General features: G+C 35.9%; 1 protein-coding gene across 1 annotated transcript in view; it reads right to left on the minus strand.

Moving 5' to 3' along the window:
* The window catches only part of LOC109450800 (doublecortin domain-containing protein 1), a 241412-nt gene that overhangs the window by 147082 nt on the left and 72121 nt on the right, over positions 1-22209 (minus strand). The window contains exon 8 of the mRNA XM_074337083.1: positions 3655-3821. Coding sequence (XP_074193184.1) covers positions 3655-3821 — 167 coding nt within the window. The remainder of the gene's footprint in view (positions 1-3654; positions 3822-22209) is intronic.

The following is a 22209-nucleotide window of genomic DNA, read 5'->3' on the forward strand; positions in this document are numbered from 1 at the left end:
TTTAATTTCAAAGTTGATCATTTCTTTCCAAACTGCTGAAAATTAGGAGTAGGGTTAAAAATTCCTTCATGTCTTAAGTACCAAAGGGACTATAATGTTATTCATAATTAAGATGGTGGTTGTTAAGATATTATAGTTAGATATTCATTTCATTTGTTTCTCTCTGAATTTCAGAAATTGCCATGCAATCTATAACAACTGTTAGGCTCTACTGTGAACCACTTTAAATGATTAAAATTTTATGTTTATGAGCTCTTTTAAAAATTGTATTTTAAAAGAAGAGTACTGTGCATTTATTATCTAAAAGTCTCCAGGACTTTGGTGGATTGGGAGGCAGCGGGGGGAGGGAGAATTCAAAGGAGAATTCATTTCCAGAAATGAATGTTTCCCAAAAATCACGTTTGTACTTAAGATCAGCCATTCCGAATCATTATTTATATAGCTTTCTGGCCCAGCTCCATAGACTTTTATGCATCCCTACAGTGTTTCTGAACAGACTGACATATATTTTGTTTACTGACAGCAACTAAAAGCTCTGTGTAGATCATACATAAAGAAGATCATGTTTAAAAATCACTAATATCATTTTAAAAGGTAGTGCAGGCTTGTGTTTTGGCCTCTGTTAAGCTGTGTTAGGCCTATGAATGACAGCCTCCCTGCTTGAAGCACACAGAAAGCACAGCCTTCCTCATTCACTGACAGCACTGTGGCCTTTTCACACGTTCCTTCCACAGCAGTGTTTGTCCCCAAACACTGGAACTCGACACAATGGCATTCCTACTCCAACACCCCCACCAACAGCACCACGACAGAACAAGAATGCTAATGAGATGGAACTGGCCCGATCTACGAAAGTGTTAACTGCATTTGATAGGGACGAGTTCCTGCTACTTCAAACACTACCAATTAAATAGATTCTGCTGAGCTCTGAGCAATTTCTACCATGTTTCCACTTTTAAGGAAATAAATGTGATAAATGTAAGAGTAAGTGACTTTAAGATGTCCTAAATAGAATATCTCATTTTACATATAGAAATCAGTATATATTTATGACCACACTAATGGAGTGGGCTTAATTCAGTTGCACGCTATAATAGCCAAGTTAAAGTTAAAAATTGAAAAATGAGTAAGTTCATAAACATAAAACCAGTAGTTCTGACTTTTCTTTTAAAACTATGTGATCACAGTTTACTTAAAAGAAATTTCCTGTGGGAATTCCAAAACATCGACTCAAAGTCTACAATCTATTGACAGAATCCTAGCAAAACAATATTGTTGTTTTTATATATGATCTCAGAAGTGGTATAAATGGAAATGATATAAAGAGTGCATATAGTCCTGTAACTTACAAGCTTAGATTTGTTAAGGAAATAGAAAACGTCATCCATCTCCATTTTATCTAATGATTCCTTAACACAATCTTATATGAAGCTAAATAGAAAAGGGTGTCCCGAAGGTCAAATGAAGTAAATGCAGTTCACATAAAGTTCATTAATGCACAGAGGGATATTTGCTGAGTCTTACTCATAAATAAAGCTATTGCCAGGCTTAACACTTAACCACTGATGACCTGATAATGGTACCACTACAGCAACTTTTCCAAACATCGCAAAAATGTTCAATTAAGTCATGATGTAACAATACAAAAGAAAAGAGACTCAAGCAAACATATAATTGAGAATATCTGAAATAAATAGAAATTTGCACGAATGGCATACTATGCAAATTTCTGTTTCTTTTTCTTCATTTTTGTATAAAAGAAAAAAATGTAAACAAGTGTTATTAAAACTGTTCAGTGCAAAAGTTAAGTTATAACAACTTAGTAAAAAAAAGGTTTAGCTAGGAATGGCAAAGAGCATACGTTTTTAAATATTTCTAAATTTGGGATAATGATGATACAGACAATTTCAGAGATACTGAAAATGTTAATTTGTGTTCATATTTACATGTAATATTTATTTTAATAAAATATACTTTTCATCAATTATGAGTCATAAAGAAACTTTTAAATTCAAAGCAGTAATTCTTAAAGCATTTTCTTTTCTCACAATACACAGCACTCTTTTCAATCTAATACAACTGTTTATCTCTGTTCCTATTTTAATTATTTAAGATGATGGAAGACAAAAGCATGCCATTACTACTTTCTGAGCTGTTTCTTATCTCTAACACTCACTTTTAATAAAATCTAGAAATTGTTTAAATTTTTTTAGATTTGATGTAAACAGTGCTTTTCTTGCATTGGAGAATGGCCTCATGGTTTCTTTAACATTAAATAATTTTAAACTGTCTAATAAGTGGAATCAAACCATTTAATACCAAATGATTATAATTAAATTTGTCACAATCCATTTGATAATATCATTGTATCTTAAAAGTTAAATAATATTTCAGTTAAAGTAATTTAAACACAATAAATTATTTTATACCAGTTTTATATATATCAGCTTAATAAAGAATACTTAAAAATAAGATTGGATTTTTATTTTTTCGTATTATAAATAGCCTTATTCATGATAATTATTAATCTCACTTATGGATTCACTGAATTAATTAACTAAGCAAAACAATCGCAATTTGAGAATAAAAGTTTCTCACGGGAAGATGTTTCTTGCTAGTTCTGGATACCTTAGTTCAAGAATTTCCTTGTCAATGCTAGCTGTTCTTTTCCAAACCAGACAGCAGGAGGTGCTGTGTGAACACTGAGACTGAATTCCATGCCCATTTCCCCTCCCCCTCTCTCTTCTCCCCCCACAACACAAAGAATAATAGCATGATGCTTTCAAAATATTCATTTTTCAGCAGCCTGTGGCCTGAGATAATGAGCCCAGTTCTAAACTGAAACCTCCCAGTTAGAAATGTAAAACCTAGTCCTTATTTAACGTGGTAAATTGTATGCTTAAGACCAAGTGCAAAGAGGATTCTAAAACTGTGGCAACTCCATTTTTATTTTATAAATGCCATCAATCATTCTGCTTTACAATGTGAATTCTACTTTAAAATAAATCGAAGTCCCTATAAGTAGTTATAAAAATATCAAAGTCTTCACAAACACACGCACACTCACAATTATGGAATGGATACTTAGAAATTAAGGGACAAAATCTACCTGAACCTAATTCGAATATGTTAATTCTATTTCTGTACTTTTACGTCCAGAAATATACAAATTAAATAAGCATAAGTGAGGTAAGTAACTCTTGATATGAAGTTAATTCACAACTACTTCATTTCCCAGAATACAATCGGTTATATTTTAGCCCTACTTCTACAATAACAATTCTGATTTCATACTGGAAAACAAAAAAATAGAAGACTGAACATTTCAACCATCAAATGCCTTAGGAGCTATTCATTTTCTTATTTAAAGTAACTGTCTATTGAATTTTCACATAAGAAGCTGCCTTTGCTTTGCACAGTATGTAGCAAGAAAAGATGAGACATATGACATCCCATACCAAAAGACAGATACAATTAGCCCCATTATTGTTGGCTTTGAGATTACAGAAGAAGCATTTTGGCTCCCTAACGGGCACTGTGCTCACAAAATACATGTCACAGTTCTTTTATGACATGATGCCAATCATTGCCTCTATACAACCAAGTACATTTTAAAACATATAATAAAGCAGTTTTTAAAGAGGGATGACTCACCTGTTTATAATATTTTTTTGCAGACTTTAAGCGTTGGTACAAGGCCAAAAGAACTCCTTGGATGTACATCTTAGCTCCTGAGGGGCTGAAACCTTCTCCCTTAGAGACCCAAACAGGTCCCCGCAAAGGTGTGATGGAATTTTGCAGGCATTTTTCGAGCAGAGGAACTATGCGAGAAAATAAGGGAAAATAAATTCTTTTGACCCGACTGAAATAGACTGCCTGGAACACAGCCCCAATACCAGAGCTAACTCTTAACATCTATTATTTATATCTGACCTAGGTTAAGTCTTAGAGAGGCAATTCCTGCATTACTAGTGGCCACCATGAAGGATGTATTTATATTGAGACACCCCCCATGCAAGACTCATAAGCTTTGTGAGCACACCTGAATAGTTCTGAAGTGTGCCTAACTAGCTGCACAGAGTGTCATGGTGTGCACTGATTGCCTTATCTTCTCATTTATCACAGATGAGTTGGAACCAACCTTGCTGAAATCTACTTGCATTGTCCTGATAAAACTGTAAGATCCATGTTGTTTCTGTATATAGCTTCCCATAGAGGAGTCTATAAAACATCACCTCTGGAAATTATTCATAAAATATAATCCACACCTTTATAAGCCATCCTACTCAAGTCTTCATTGCTGTTGCTTAAATAACCCATAAAACAGGGTGGCAAGGTTGTTTAAAAGTAAAGGGAGAGAATCTTAAGCACGCATTTTATCATACCTTTTGTTTTTAAGTTTCTGGGAGATAAGCTAGTCAAAGATTTAGGAATGTTATTCCAGTATGTGCTTTGTAAACAGACAGAGGATATTTACTTGTGGGCCTGTATTGCAACATCCATATGGACTTGACAGACATGTTTATACACTTTTTCACATGATTAGCTTATGAAGTCTTTCTAGTGTAAAATAGTCAAATAACATGCCAGCTAGCTAACATTTTTTAAGATTTAATTTCCCTCTGAAAAGCCAGAAATAAAGAAATAAAAAAATATTTTAGGCACACTTGGGAACTCAGAGAAATGAAAGGATATCATTTGTTTTATTTAGTCATTATTTAAGTGTATACATGTGACAAAACATAAACATTTAAAATAACTACACGGCTTGGTTACCTTATTCTGATACATATTTTTGCTAAAAAAAAAGAAAGAAATTAAATAGATCACCAGCAAAGAAGATAGGTCTATGCCATTGGTTATGTTATATGTTGCATATTTTATGCAGAGAAGCCTAGCACAGCAATGTGGAAATTGAATTACAATTAGGTTCAACTGAGCTGCTGAGCGGCTGAGTTATGCAAATGGCCTTTGCTAGTGGTATTCTGCTGAATTTGTCTCGTAGTAAAAAAGTTATGCATTTTACGGCAGTAAATTCTGCAACTCTCTACCAAAGCACAATTTAAATTCTTTCTAATATATTCAACACTGAGGAGAACATTGGAAATAGAGTTTAAAATTTTCTAAGACTACTATAAATAAAGTTAAAAGGAAATTATGACTCCATGACTAGACATCTTCAGATGCAAGCATGAAACGCACTCACCCAGCCTAAAAATAAATTCCTAAAATTCACACATCAAAACCATTTTTATACTCTTTGAGCAATTGCTTTTCTCCATACATTTATCATCACAAATACCTTGAACTTAAAAAAATACACATAAGATCACATATATTATAAAAGAAATAAAAAGTAAAAGAGAAATTTATTTTCAGGATTGTAACTCCTTAATCTTTCAAAAAATGTATACTATAAGTCAATCTTGATAATAATTTTTCCTAAAGAAACTTAGCTTAAGAATCACCAGTGCTTTTAGTTAACTGCTAAAACATTCATCTATTACTATGCGTTAGATTTTAATTTGAACATTTTTAATTAGTACACTCATTTAATCTAGCACAATTTTGAACGTGGAGAGGCTAAATTGAAATTAAGTTAAATAAATTGAGACAAATAGGTAATAAACTTGAATGATTTACATCCTAGATTTAATCTTGAATTGAAACCTGATAATATTTGGTCAGATTATCTACACTTGTCACCTTATTCATACATGCTTGTCACAAAAAAAACTTTCAATTCTTTACGTCAGTGCAAGGGATTCCAAAGAAAAATTTCATAGATCTTCTAACACAAAACTATTTTTTTCAGAGTTTGTACCCTCCATAAGAATTTAAGGTAAAATACAGCTTAGAAGAAAAAAAAACACATAAATTATATCAAAATGCAAGCTGTGTCAGAACTGATACTGGATGGAATAGCTCCCATGCTCCCCATGATTTATGTAATTAGGAATACTATGGAAACCAGAAACAGCAAAGCAAAGAAAGCAGTATTCACAAGCAGGTTTTATAAGGGACTTCAGAATCTGCTCTGAACTTGTTGAATAATCTGTTCAGTATTCCAGAATCTCCCTGCTGGAAGCAAGGTCCTCATTATAACCACGAGAGTGCTAATAAAGGTTAGCCTCTGAACTAGGGATTAGAAAGCTCTTTCTTTATGGAAGCTGCAAACTAGTAACTTTGATGATCTTCTTGAAAAGGAAGACAAAGCACACTCCAAGAACAAACAATGTTTCCACTAAGTAGGAAGGTACAGAAAACATAAGAAAATGATATGCCTAAGTACTCAGAAAGGAAGTATAAATCATCTTAATATATTGAAAAAAATTGAAAAAATAAAGTTTATTAATCAGTTGGAATTAAAGAACTCTCCATAAAAAAGAAGTGTTGGCTTAACATGATAGTTACAAAAGATAACAGAAAGATTGATTTTAAAAAAAGAAGTCACTTGACTTTTCAAACTCAACGATAGATTTTAATGACTGTGAATTGTTTTTGAAGAGTTTTAGTGGCTAGTCATAATATTCTACACCAAAGAAAACCCGTAAGTTTTCTTATCCAATGTTTTTTCTCTCTTTTATGTAGAGTTGTCATTTTCTCTGTTTTTGAAACAAAACTTCCTTCTGTTAAAGAATACTATTGCATAGACGTGCAAGAAATAAGGGCAATCGTTTAGAAAGGATAACAGATACTTTTGAGCCTTGAAAAGAACATAAACCTCGATGTTACTATGAGCTAGCAAAGACTACCACAACTATTTAATGAAAAATAACGTATGTCTTTCCCAGGGAATGGACTCCAGGATATTATTTTGTGTGTCCTTCCAAACCAGGAGCTTCTCCTTCAATCTGCCGTTCAGAAATATTACCTCATTCAAGAAGGTTAGCTGGTTCCTATTATCCTATGTTTCTTTAATATTTGCTTGCATTGCTATGCATAGCATTTCTTCTTATGTTTGAGGCCTTTATGGTGGTTGTTCTACCTACTTTTTCCTATTTACATGCTTGTGGCAAGAATTTTGCTTTTCTGTAATTTCAATATTTTCATTAAGCAAGTCCTCAACATTTTTATTAGATAAATGTTGGGAATTAATCATTGCTTAAATTTATCAATATGCATAGATCAGTCAAATGTGATCATTCCATTGGGGTCATTTCCACCACTGGAAAGGCGAAAAGTTATATGGATGATTGTTTTTTCTATCCATTTTGTTTATTCCCAAATTATAACTATGGGGCAAATTGAAATTAATCCAGTAGTTCCAATGGATTTGGAGTTAAGACTGAGGATGATGGGTAAAGAGACCAAGTAACCAAAAAGAGTAACTTCCCCGGATAGAGTTAGTACTGAGCATCATAGAGTTAGTACTGAGTAAATAGAGCATATGATTAAAAGTAGTAGCTATATCAATTTCATAACTATCAACTGATACTTTTCTCACTCATGCTTTTCCATTTCCTTTGTATTTCTTCCTCCTTTTTTCTACCTGTTCATATATTCTTGTACTTCAAGGCTCATATCAAACATTACATCCTCTGGCAAAATACCTTGTTCTTTAGGCACAATTAATTGCTACCTCTCCTTTAAATTTCCCAGAGCTTTGTTTATACTTTTATTTTTGCCTTATTAATTTGTATTAGCCCTTATTCTTCTCTCCTTCCAACCCTTTGGGGTTTGAGGTTATGATGTTTTTCAGTTTGATAAAAGCAGTGCTAAACAAATGATTACTGGATGAATAAAAAATACTTCAGATATACTGTGGAAGGTCTTTTAGGTTAGTTTTAGGACCATGAATCCAACTATATACAATCTCTTCGAATCTATAATTTTCTACGACCTAAAGAAAATTTGATCAAAATTTGATAAATATACCAGAATTTTGAAGCATGGTTAGGTTATGTACAATTGTTTTATTTTAATTTTCCATATAAAATTATTTTGAAGACTAGGAGAAAAATAAATATAAAAGGAAAACAATACAATTTGGTAATGAAGCATTAACAACACAGGTGAAGCACAGAGGTGGGTATTTTAAAAGTCTGGAAAATTCTTAGTGCTTTATCCTACCCTGTCATAATCATGCTACTATGGAAGAAGACACACAGTGAAACGTAAATAACATAGAATTAATATTAGATTAAGGTAAAAATAGCTATTGTAAATAATAAAGATAATTTTCTCTAAGAACTCCGAACACGATGAGTTCAAATGGTATTCATAAGAAAAACTGTTCAGCCTTCCAGAGGACTTTATATTAAAATCACTTCGTCACTGATAAGAAGCTTGAATTTATGTGAATTTATGATGGGGGCAGTACAAGGATTTTTGACAAGGAGCCAAAAATCCTTCTAAAGAGAAACCACAAAGTGAATGAAACTTACCAAGTACATATAGACTGAAATGAACTATCAAGTTCTATACCCAGCGAATATACATCTCTCTCCAAAAGCAACATCTCACATTAAAAAAGACACTTTGGATACTTTCATTTGAATCAACGACGGAAAGCTGAAAAACGTGATTTTTTTTTTATTAATAAAGTTTCAAAAAGCACTGGAAATAGTCAAAGGCTTTAATAACCTGCTTCCAGTTATACATTAAAATTCGTGCCAAGTAAATATCCAGAATCATAATTTACGTAACGCTGTAATTTTCACATTTCAGTCAGAATATATGAGACTATGGGGGGGGAAAAAGAGCACTGCCCAGAGCATAATTACCTATAAAGAAACTTCTATATGCTCTTTGACAGCAGGTTTCAGGTCTCAATCTGAAAAATACACAGCTCTTGTCAGCAGGACATCATTTGGAAATTTCCCACCAATTCAATTGGAATTTACTTTTCATATGAAGTTTATCTAAAAAGTCTTTTTTGTATGAAACAAAGTATGTTCTTAAAAGATACTAAGATTTGAGTGCTTCCCATCAGGGAAGTATGCCTGGAGGGAGTTTGAACTAGTGCCTAGGTATGTTTTTAATGCTCCTAACCCAGCTTTAGGTAATAGGTGGAAAGCTCCAGGTCCCCAAGCAACCAATAAGACCCACTCAAAAGCAGGATCTGCTGGGAAGCCTAAATGATGGAGAGCATACTGTCTCCTATGTTGCTTGATTTATATCAGTATATGTTCATTCAAACAAAAGTAAACTAACAGCTGCTGTGTACTTTTGTTTACATGCTATATGTCAAATCTTATTGTCCCTAAGGTACTTAGGAGAAAAGATTTAGCAGTTGTTTTCCTAAATACCAATGCCTACCCAAATTTGGGTTTTTTCTCCACTGAACAAAATGACAAGCACACGATTGCTATACTTACAGCAATATTTCACAGCTGCTTTAGTTTTTCAGTGATCCTATTAAACTGACGGCTTATTGCCTGTGGGGTCTACAGAGTTATAATACTGCTGTAAGAGACATTGATTTGTATGATAGGATCAAACAGAACAGGGATGCATTGGGGAGAAGAATTTCATAGGTCACATTGTTTTTACCTGAGTAAAATTTAATTTAGACATTGTGACCTTTACAGAATACCTGGTTATTTTAATTGCTGGTATGTGGGTGAATGTTGACATTGAGGCTTACAAAGTCGGAAATCTCAGGAAGTCTCCTCTGTGTTGAAAATGCAGTCTGAGTCATGTCTTTTCTTGAACTGAACGAAGTAGCTGTGCATTAAATATGCTGGCACATCTTCTGCTTGAGCAAGTGGACCGAAATGGTGTGAATTGTTAATGCCTTGCTGCTTTGGTTCACGGCTTGTGATTGATCATTTGTAACTATATCTACTCCTTGTTCCATGAAATCAAGTATGGAGTAATGGGTTCATCAGATTTTGGGGTTAAATTGAGAGTGAAGAGGTACTGTGTGTGGAAATAAGAGTTGCCATGTTCAGGGCTGGCCTTGTAACAGCATGGAATCTAAAGGCGATATTCAAAACCACTTCACTCATCATACGCTTACTGATTCTGAATAGGGCCCATTTGCAGGGGACATTTGGTAGTTTTCCAATACGCTTTATGCCTCTTTCTACTTCCACCACCATGCACATCTTTTTTTCATACACCCCCAGTCGCACATTGGTAGAACAGGTCAGCATACACAATTCATTTCTTTAAATAACTTGATTTATACAAGTAGAAATAAGCTGGGATTCTATTGTCTAAGTCTTGCTTTTCCCCTCAACAAAAATAATAGTGTGTGTGTCTTTGAAAACACAAGTATTTTATGAACTCAGTTTCTTGGGCATCTTAAACATTTGGTATTTAGTAATAATGTAAAATAACTTAATTGAACTGGTATATGTACAACTTTAAAGTTATGCTTAAAGAAATGTTAAGAATTAACTGTATCTGATGTATGCTAATGTGGTTATGGTCTATACCAATACATAATAACTGAATATATATGACCTGCTTTGGGAAACTTTAAAGCTCTTTAAAATTTAAAATATTACCTTGGAAGAATTAGCTTTGGAAAGTACAACGCATGAAACAATAAAATCAACAAAAATTAGAACTAAATGCCTTTAGAAATGTCACTATACGGTTTCTTGCTGTAATAACTGACACATTTTTCACGTTATTATGTTTATTATTATTCATAAAATCTTAACCCAAATGGTGTTAACTGGGGCACCAATTAACTTTTGACCCAGTAGGAAAAGATGTAATAGAAAATACAGTAAAACTTAGGAACAAAATCAAATATGCAAAGCACTTACGAGTACATATCTCAGTAACAATCAAAAGCAAGCTAATTGTAAGATGCCTAAAAATTTTGTTATGTTGTAAAGTCACATAATACAAATCTAAAAAATATAGTTGGATCCTTTTCTTTTTCTTTTTTTTTTTTTTTTTTTAGTCTCAAAAGCAGGGATAATAATAATACCTGACACACACATATCTAATTCAGACAGACCTAGGAGTTAGATGATGTAGGTGAAACTGTTTTGGTCTCCTCGGATGCAAATGCGAAGTCAACATATTACTGCCATTTAAACATTTTCTTTAGGATATAATATATATGTGTCATGAAAAAATTATATTTTAAATGGGATAAACTGAAAATTCTTAATAGGTTGAACAATTACAATGTCCCTTTTGACATTTATTTCTCCATGTTTGTTTCACAAAAGTAGAATCTTCTCTAATTAGCATTTTACATATTTTTGCCTACTATTTCATCTTTCTTCTAAAAACTCTTAGGAGGAAGAAAACCAATCTCTGCTGAGTCATGTTCTTTTCCGTGGAGAACTTTCTTTAAAAAACTGTTTTATTACAATGAGGTTATTTGTTTTCATTGGCAATTATGCTTACTGTAATGTTTATAATGAACTTCTAGGATCACGGACAAGTCATTAGAGTCAGAGTAAAATTTTTTGTGTTAGAGTTCAAATACTGATAAATAAGACATACAAGAACCAGAAACTGGAAAGAAAAACTCAAAGGGAATAGGGAAAGAGCAAGGACTTGGTTACAAAAGTTACAGAAATCCTGAAGCAAGTTGAGCCCAACAAAACCTAGGAATGATGATCTTATCTTCATGAATATAAAAGAGAATCTGTGTTTGAAAGACTTTAAAAAGGAAATTTCTGACATATATTAAAGAGTCTGTGAGCAGTTTAGACTGTTTTGTGAATGCTCGTATCATGGCAGTTCTGCATGCACATGTTTAATGAAAGATGACGGCGATCCAATTATAATGGGATTCTCCAATTGTCACTAAAAAACTTTTTTTTGATCAAGCATTAACAGAATTCTTAATATTCTTTATAAGTCAACAGTAGAAATATATATATCAGTGATTGCTTAGCACTTTCTGTTTTTGTCCAAGCAGCAAGCGTAAGTTAAGTCTGATGCCTAGGAGTCACCGAGACACTGAGGTCTATGCCTAAGGAACCGTGGAACCAAGTCAAGGTCATGGAAGCACAGTCTCAACGGAGTTCTGACGACCACCTTTCCTACAGCATCTTTCCTACACAAAAGGGCTCTTAACTGGCTGCCTTTGTCTGTGTCAATTCGCCCTAGAGAGATTTAGGGGCTGACTAATAACCACGAGCACTTGGCATCCCTCTTCAGCAAGAAATGTAAGTTTTTACATTTCCTAAAATTTGAGGGATAAAAGTACATGGGAAAGGGACTCAATGATCGAAGGGAAGCAAATATACTTAATTTTAAAGAAGATATTTATCCATAAGTCTGAACTTTTTCCCTGGAAAGTTCCAGAACAGATTATAACATCAGTCCTTTGTGAACTCTTTGAAAAATAAACAGTAATCACTGGGGTCCAATATGGAATAATTTAGATATTAAAGGAATATTTAATGAGCAGAGAGGGAGACTCTAGGGAAAATTCCCTACACAAGTCTTGAGCTCTCCAATACCAGCATACAACCATTATTTTTCCCAGTGGGAAGCAGGTACCAACAGACTGTGGCTAACATCTATCGTCCTCCAACAAGGTACTGCAAACCCTGCACGTTGCTTCCCAGATAAACGGGTGCATCTACAACAAAGCAGAACATCTGAGTTTGCAAACCTCCTGGCTATATCCTCTCTAGAATTTATGTTTGCTTACTTTAAACTGTTTCTATTTGGAAATGATAGAGAAATATGTCACTTAGTAATCAGAACAAGGCAAAAGAAAGTTATGACTGAATGCTGTTCTGGAGAAATAAATCAGAATGTGCACGCGCACACACACACACACCACAAAGTTGTCCCTGTATGGAGCTAAACTGCAGGTCAGAGGCTATGTACCTTTCTGAGTTACCCAACCTTAGCTAAGAAAGCAACGCCATTTCCCGGGCCCAAACTATTTGGACCATTACAGAATCCCACATTAAGCAGAGCAGGAGAAGTACTAGAAATAAACGAAAAATACCGGGCATTTTTAGGGTGTAAAAGGAGAGGGAAGCATTTTGACTAAATTCTCTCTCAGTGTTCTGAATTTTTTCACTTACATTAAAAGAAATCTAAGTACAATGCTTGATCTTTGGATGACAGATAAATATCTGAAAAATGTTGGCAGGATAAACTACAAAATAAAAACCTTAGCATTAGAAATTTAGTAGGAATTGATGTATAAAGTTGTGTTCTCACATCTAAAAATCAGCAGTATAAGTACAGGATAAGAAAGAAGTAGTTTAAAAGCAACTTGTGACCAAAAATTGGGGGTCTTTGGTTGGCTTTAAGTTCAATATAGGCCAACAATATGATGCGTCTAATAGAAATAATAATGCAATTGTAAGTTATATAATGACCTGGAAAAAGAAAGAGGAGGTGGGGCTGCTTTACTTGTCATTGATTGACTTGGAAAATTGTGTATGATGTGAGGTCTCACATAGACAAATATCAAAAGAACTAGACAGAACAGAAAAAGAGGGACCAGGTTGATGATGGTCCATTATAGCAAGAGACTAAAGATATTTAACCTGAAAAAGATTTAAATCGTACATGTTCAAACATTTGAAAGGCAGTCATAGACTCAGAACTAATTTGTATTATGTAACTCCAGAAGGCAAAATCAAGACAAATGGCAAATGTTTAAAAGAACAGAGTTCTTGGGGTGGACGGGTGGCTCAGTTGGTTAGAGTACAAGCTGTGGGCAAAGGGGCTGCCGATTCAATTCCCACATGGGCCAGGGAGCTGCACCCTCCACAACTAGAATGAAGTCAACGAGCTGCTGATTAGCTCCTGGGTGGCCAAATGGCTCAGTTGGTTGGAGCGTGTGCTCTCAACCTGAAGGTTGCTGGTTCGACTCCTGCAAGGGATGGTGGGCTGCGCCCTCTGCAACTAACAACAGTGGCTGGACCTGGACCTGGAGCTGAGCTGTACCCTCCACAACTAGGATTGAAAGGACAACAGCTTGACTTGGCTGGAGCTGATGAGTCCTGGGAAAAACACACTACTGTTCCCCCAATTTAAAAAAAAAAAGCCCTGGAAATACACATTGTTCCCAATAAAATCTTTTAATAAATAAATAAATAAATAAATAAATAAATAAATAAATAAATAAAAGAACAGAGCTCAGTTGGCTATACTTTTGTTAAAGAAACTTCAGAGGTCAGAAATGAAACAAGCAAAGACTGGATGAACACTTGCTGGGGATGATTAAGAGGGTATTCATGACAAAGAGATATTTTGGTATGACCAAAGACCCTTCCAATGCTAAGATCCAAAATAAATCAATCAACAACGCTATTCTGAAGTAGACATCAAAAAGACAGTCATTATCATTTGCTTTTATGATGGCCTATGCATCTAATAAATGAGAATCTTCAAGCTTTTCAAATTCTATGGAATATGGCAAAATACTACTTTAAGTGGCCAGTGAATCATTAAGTGACATCAATGAGAATGCCAACAAAAAGTAGTTAATAGTGGGCAAATCAATGCAATTCAATTTGACAAAGAATTTCTTGATTTTTAATTCATTCTTTCATTACAAAAGTATTTTTCATCACTTATTATGCTTCAACACTTAACAAAGATTATGCTTAAAAATTATATATCTGAATATTAATTTTTTGAGGGCCTAATATATGCCTATTAGATATTATGCTACTATATGCCTGGTAGATATTAGGAGATTTTTTAGAGCTTTTTTAAAAAAGTTTGAGAACAAAATCTAACTTTACTTAGAAATAAGCCTTATGCATAAAACACAGATACTATATAAACAAAGGTTATGACAGATGGTACAGCCATGCGGTATCAAAAAAAAGTCATGAGAAGGAAGTATTAGTAAACAAAATAAATAAGGTAGGATTTAAGTAATATTTAAAACTTTCAAGCTGACACCTGTTTGAAGCTTTGTGAGAGACCCAGGGTCAGAAGGCCCAGTTAAGCCATGCCTGAATTCCTGATGCACAAAAATGATGCAATATGTGTTGCTTTAAGTTGCTAAATTTGGGGGCAATTTGCTACACAGCGATTGATAACAAATACAGATTTCAGATAGCAGATAGTGTAGTGTATTCCATTATTACTCAAAATACTTGCTGTCCTTCCCCAAAGGAAAATCATACTTCCCACCTTATTCATGTTAGGCTTCTCCATGTGCCTCGCAATGTCTTACTCTGTGAAAGGATGATACATCCCCACACTGTTGAATTAAGGAGATGGCATGTGACCTGCTTTGACATAAGATAGAGCAGGTACAGTCAACCCACAGTGACATGTACAATGAGTGAAAATAGGCCTCTGTACGAGCCACTGAGCATTCCAGAGTCATTTGTTACCATAAAATAATATACTATATCCTGAGCCATGCCAATTGCTTCCCTTTGAATAGATGGAGAAGGGAAAGATCATTGAGTGGGCATAAAATAGCATAAGCAAAGGAAGGAAGCTGGGCAGTGCACGAGACATTGCACAGCCTGAGACACTGAAGGGACTGCGCTTGCTGTGACAGAGTGCATGTTGGGAAGTTGTGAGATATGGGTGATTAAGCTGAATTGGGTAGAGTAATACTACATAATGAAAGCTCTCAAAGGTCAGAATACAGAGTATGAAGGATGTCCTGATATGTAAAGTTTTGAGAAAAAAATTACATCGTATTTCAGGAAGATTACTCTCTGACAACATAAAGGATTAAGATGTAGGAATAGAATTTAGCTGACTGGTGAATAAAGGCGTGATAATATTTATGAGTATGAATAGCTAACTGTATTTCGTATCTATTGCTACAATAATGCTGCACAGCCACTTCAAAACTCAGTGGCATCCAACAATCAGCATTTATTGAGCTCACGAGTCTGCAAATTAGCTGGATAGTTCTAGTGATATCAGCTGGGCTTGCTCACATGTCTTGGAATCAGCTGGCTATCAGCTGATCTAGGATGACCTTGGCTGGAATGACTGGGGCAGATCGGTTTAACTCCAGTTCTCTTTTCTTAAAAAATAATGTATCGAGGTAAAATTCACATAACATAAAATCAATCATTTTAAAGTGAACAACTTAGGGGCATTTAGTACATTCCAAATGCACAACCACCATGTCATGCGGGGTACCCTGCTCGCTGCGCCATTTGTCGTGCAGGGTGCCAGGTGGGGTCTCTGGTCCCGCTCCCCACATAACGCAGGATATGGTGAGGCCAAAAAGGAACACCCACGGAGCCATAGGTAGGGGAGTCATACCACTATATTCTCTCTGGCGGCACTATACTCTCACTGGAGGCTGGATCCACACTGTCCGCAAACCACCATCCACGCTTGCCAGCCCAGCCTCCATCTTCTTGCTAGCCCCCATTCTTCCTGCTAGCCTAGCCACAGCAGTTATATTAGTGGCCAATGGCTCACTGGTTACAGCTGACAGCCAACTAGCCACAGCTGATGGCCATCCAATCACAGTTGATGGCTATTTACTACCTGAGCCAGCACCTGTCTATGTGAGGCTGAGAGCCTGGAAACTGCTTTCTGGGGCTCTGCCCCCACACACCACCTCTATCCAGCTCCAAAATATATCCATCATTCCAAAGTAAAACCCCTTACATATTAAGCAATTTCTCCTCGGCCCCCTCTCCACCCAGACCCTGGCAAACACCAACGTGCATTCTGTCTCTGTGGAATCTCTTTTGCATATTTCACATAAATGGAATCATACAATATGTCACCTTTTATATCTGGCTTCTTGCACTTAGCATAATATTTTCAAAGCTCTTTTCAAGATTCACTGAAGCATTATCAGTACTTCATTCTTTTTCATGGCTGAATAGTATTCCATTGTACGTATAGACAATATGTGTTTCTACATTCACCTTTCCACAGACATTTCATTTCTACCTTTTGGCTATTACCTATAATGCTGCTATAAAATGCACGTACATATACTTGTTTTATTATTTGTTTTCTATTCCTTTGGGGTATATACCTAGGAGTGGAATTACAGGGCCTTATGTTTATCTTTATGTTTATCCTTTGGAAGAACCACCACATGGTTTCCAAACTGGCTACACCACTTTACATTCCCACAAGTGACACACAAGTAATTTTGGAGAGCAAATAACACAAAAAATGGAGACTTATGGAGGGCCTTGACTAGGTGTCTTCATGCTTTGATGGGGCTTTAATATGCAAGGACTATGTGGGTCTTTTGTTGGTTTCTTTCTAACTTTAGTGGCGTCTGGCAGCTTACAAGGGGTCACGTTGATAAACTGACCATTTTGAAGTTGTGTTTTTCCCAAGAGCTTGTACATGAAGAATAGGGAGGTTGGCCTGTAATTTTATAATAGGCCAGGACTGTGTAGAAATTTGAGCTTGATGGGTCACAACAACTAAATGCAGCTGTGATTGTCTTCCAATAGCCTTGGCCTCCAGAAAATGCCAGCCAGGGAGGAGTGGATGATGGCTTCATACACTGAAGAGGGATGAGGAGACCCTAGCACCCCTAACCAGTCATGCTTGCCCTACCTGCAGGCTGCTGCGGCTTACTCAGAATCATGCCATTGAACGTCACCTGATACTGTAGGCAAGTACAAGACTGACATAAGATCATTCCAGGCATTGAAAGGTAGGACAACATTTGCTACTTTTCTGTGTTTTGTAGCCAAATTTTCAGGCCAGGACTTAGAAGTATGATGAAAACTGAAGTTCTACATGTGCTGCCGTGAGGTAGTATCTTTAAATTGTTAGTACCAGGCCAGACAGGCAGCACTAAATCCCCTGCCTCAAATTCCCGTCTTCATTACGTAAAAACTGCATTCTGAGCCAACAAGAAATTGTGGAGCTAACCTTAGATTCACAGAGTCTGTCCACAAGTTTTCTGAGTAACCTCCACCAATCCAAGTTGACTCTAAATTGACTTATCACATGAATTTTGACCATGGTTCTAAATTTCAGAAACCCAAACCGCAGCTTTACCTACAAGAAGGTCACAGATTTATTATAAAAAGAACACTCCATCTTCATTAGTTAAGGTAGAGAAACAACTTGATGACAGTATTACAAGTACTAGGACTCAGATTAGCTGAAGGAATTAAGGAGAAAGTACAGTGGTTTGAAAATACGCTTCCCTCTTACAGATTCATAGAGAACAAACTGATGGTTGCTAGAGGGGAGATGAGTGAGGGGATGCGTGAAAAACATGAAGGGGAATAAGAGGTACAAAATTCATAATCCACGGGGGTGTAATGTACAGCACAGGGAATATGGTAAATAATATGGTATTAACTTTGTATGGTGGCAGTGATTGATTACTAGATTTATTGCAGTGAGGTATATAAGTGTTGAATAACTGTTGTTAAAACTCATATAATATTATATGTCAACTATGCTTTAATTTAAAAAATGTAATAAAATAAAATGTTTCAATCTTATGATGAGAATAGAGCAGTGTATGCTGGAAAACAAATTAAAGACAGGCTTATTTAGCTGGAGGAGAAAAGAGGTCTCCTTAGAATAAACATCTGATCTAAGCATACACACTTGACAGATACAAAAAAGAGAAACTGAGATCCTGAAGATGGCAGGAGATACATCCAATGCTAATTACTCTTAAAGAGGTTATTACAAAAAAAGCAAAAATACTTTAATCCTTACAAAATCAGAAAGAGTAACTGAGGTCCAGTGAAACCTAACAGGAATAAAAATAAGATATTAGAGAATAAATTCGTAACAATCCCCCAGAGGATCCAGAATCCTGAATACTGTGAACAGGTGACATTTATGTTACAGATAAATTAATAGTAAGAGCAAATGGAGAATCTCTTTTTGAGGATTGGACAATTATACAAAGAGTGCACATAAAATATGCACAAATTAGAGAGGGAATATGAGAATATAAAGATTAGAATAAAATACCAAAAAAAAAGTATTTAGTGAACTCCAAAACTTTTTGCACCTAAGATTTAGAAAAGGCAATGGCAAGATGAGTTATATCACGAGGATCCAGGCAGAGCAAGAATAGATCAAGCAGTCCAGATCTAAATTAGATGTTAGATGGTGGGAAAATACATCCTGTGTATGATTATTTAACTCAGGGAGGTGAAAATGGATAAGACTGGTTTGAACAAAGGATGCTATCGACAAACTTGGAACTTATTGACTTTGGATCTCTCACTATGAGAGAACCTGCAAAAAAAAAATATATATATCTAGAGGAATATGTTAGAAAACCACAAGTGTGGACCAGAAAGCAAAGGGAAAGTAAAAGGAAAATAAATAAATATCTCCACTGCAGCAAACAATGCAGCCCTAAGCATGTTAGAGAAGGGAATTTTTCTGAAAGGAACTGGAGTACAGTAGAGGCAAACCCCAGAGGCAAATCCTAAATACTGCAGACCAAGAGGACAGAAACATTAACTCAAGATCAGGAGCTCTCAAAAACTGAGGAAAGACCATGTCTTCAGGAGGAAATGGCCCTGGAATTGGTCTTCACCGGGCACCTAAGAACATGAGCCTCAACAACATGGACAGTTTATTCAATTCAGAAATTCACCGAAAGTTATTCTCTAATCGGAACTGATTGGAGATGAGGGGGGAAGCTGTGCCCGTGAATAGGTTTCTTAGGCCTAAATAATTCCATAACCACAGGCTGTTATAGCAGCCATTGTGACCCAGGAATGAAAATACTGCTCCCAAGACAAGGTGGATGATATGCCACTAGATGGGGCCCCCTGGCGGTTCAACATGGGATCCAGAAACATGGACTCATAGGGAAAAGAACATTAAGGTGTTTGGAATACTTTCCAAAGGGAAAAACCAGTATCTCAAACAAGTCTTTATGATTGGGTCTACCACCAATGTAAATTTCCAAATGTTGTAGGAATGCAACACTCTGAGTACCCTCTTTGAGAATAATGATAATAATACTAACAGCAATAATAATACCTATAGAATGCTTACCAAATGTCAGGCACTTGTTCTAAGGACTTCACATACAACTCATTTCATCCTTATTATCCCTATTTTACAGATGAAAAAACTGACTTTCAGAGAAGCTAAATAACCAGCCCAAGGTCAGACAATAAGTGGCATAACTGGAATTTGAATGCTGGCTCCAAAATCAGAGCACTTAACCAACACTTTATCAAATTTTCTCCCAAGATAGTATAGATACATAATGCTATCATTAATGCCTTGGTGGGAGTTGCTTCCCGAGTTATGGCACAGGTCATAGACCCTGCTCAACAGCATAACTCAACTGGCATCTTGGAGAAACTGACATAAACAATGTTTTCTCTTCTTTGCCTTTCTTCCCTTAGTCTCTGCTATGGTCTTTGACAATAGTCGCGCAGGTCTGGATCACGCCAAATATAGGGTCCTGGAAACACTATTTCGCTTGGAATGGCCACGATAGAAACTGGGGATGGGCTTCTGTTGTGAATGTGCTGGGTGTGGGGCCAATGTTGTGATTATCTTTTGGTTCAATTGGAAGAGGAGCACATGATAAAGTTGGTGTAGACCCAACTCAACTTCTGAGGTCCTGAGGGATGACACCCACAGCAGGAGCCCAGACGGTAGCTACTGGAGAAATTCCAGCTCAAACCAGGCATCCAGAAGCCATCTGGCTGCCACTGGGACAAATGAAAATTAGAGAGGACTTCATTTCTTTGAATTTTAACTTGAGCAGTTTGAACTTTTATCAGATTTTAACTCAAAGGTAAGATTATTTGATTTTGGAAACACTTCTGTGTGGACTTAAAAGTTTTGTATATTAATTTCTTTGGGATTTTTATTCTTTGAATTTAATTTCTTCACAAAAAAATTGATAATGTGCAAGTTAACATTCATATTCAGGGTATCTCTATGTTATTGGAATTATGTGATTGAAATACATTAATTCTGTCATTTAATCTCATTGCAGAATCTGTGAAGAACTTGTCAGAGAACACTCGTATAGACCTCTTTTGGACAATGTTGCTAGGCATAGTTTGGGGTGGGAAATGGGATGGGAAGTCAAAGTTCAGTGTTCCATAGCATGGCCTTGGAGCCAATTTAATTGACATACTATTCTCATTTCAGAGTTTTCTAGAGTAAACTTCATACTACCATCCATGATCTAGAAGGATCCACAAGGAGCAGAGTTTGGTTATTGGAACAGCAGCTGCATAAAAGTCCTAAGGGACTGAGGATCTGTTTCCTTAAATGGGAGAATGACTCCTCTGGTTCACCATAATGTAATAATTAAGGCAAAGAAGTTAAGAAAACAAAAAGTTGGGCAATGTTAGAAGGAATGAGAGTGTTATCATACAACTCCATCAAAATCTGACACTATCTATATGTATTCTGCCACTGTTATGCACTTCTGTAACACCAAGTAGCTCATATGTGATTGGTAAATAGGAGAATGACGTCAATACAATATGGAAATTTGGTTGGTGAATATGTGCTTTTTCGTAGGCAAAGGAGGCCAAGAGAGTAGGAGTAGAATTCTTTCCTTACACGGGAAAGGGAAAAAGACCTTAGTTTGGCCACTGCACTAGGGTTCTCTTCCCAGAAAGGTGTACTCCCAGTCGTGCATGACTCTGTGGGAGTTTTGCTTCTCCGGTGACATCCTTAAAGGAAGGCCCACAGGCTGAAACCTCCTGTAGATTCCCACCCGCATTGTCTCACACGCTATTGTTTTTGTGCAGCTTTAAGATCCTCTGAAGCAGCCCTCTGAGGTGCCTACCCAGGCTGTTTACCTTATCTCCTAAGCTAATAATTATTATTTGTAGTTAGGATTCTGGTTTTAAAGGTGCATAGATTTTTTTTTTATTATTAGTTTCAGGTGCACAAGACAAAGAAAGGTGCATAGATTTTTGAATGGTCTTCCTCACCGCCATTTTTCCCATAACCGTTACGTTACTGAGCATGAATTGCAAAATGCATTCTTCATGCATATATTATGTCCTCCAGACCATATGTAGGAATATGGCGATTTTACCCAGTGGGTAGTTGTTGTCTATAAAAAGAATAGATCTATACAGGAGCCGCAACAAAGAACGTGCCCCGTTTCTTTGTTAAAAATCCTCTATGGTTTAGAAATCCAAAAGTACAAGCAATTTGCAAGTACTATCGTTTTTTAAATGTTTTACTAGACTCAATGAAGTAAAAGTCGTTTAATGTCATGGCACGTGCTCATTTCCCACAGCACACCAGGAAAACTTGAAAGTATATCTAATTGGGAAAAAGCAGCAACAGATAGAAGAAGATATTTTATTTTGTTTATCTGTTACTTTCAGTCCTTGGTACTTATAAATAAAAAGTAATTGCTATGATCTT

The sequence above is a fragment of the Rhinolophus sinicus genome, linkage group LG06 (assembly GCF_036562045.2).
Source record: "Rhinolophus sinicus isolate RSC01 linkage group LG06, ASM3656204v1, whole genome shotgun sequence".
NCBI lineage: Eukaryota > Metazoa > Chordata > Mammalia > Chiroptera > Rhinolophidae > Rhinolophus > Rhinolophus sinicus.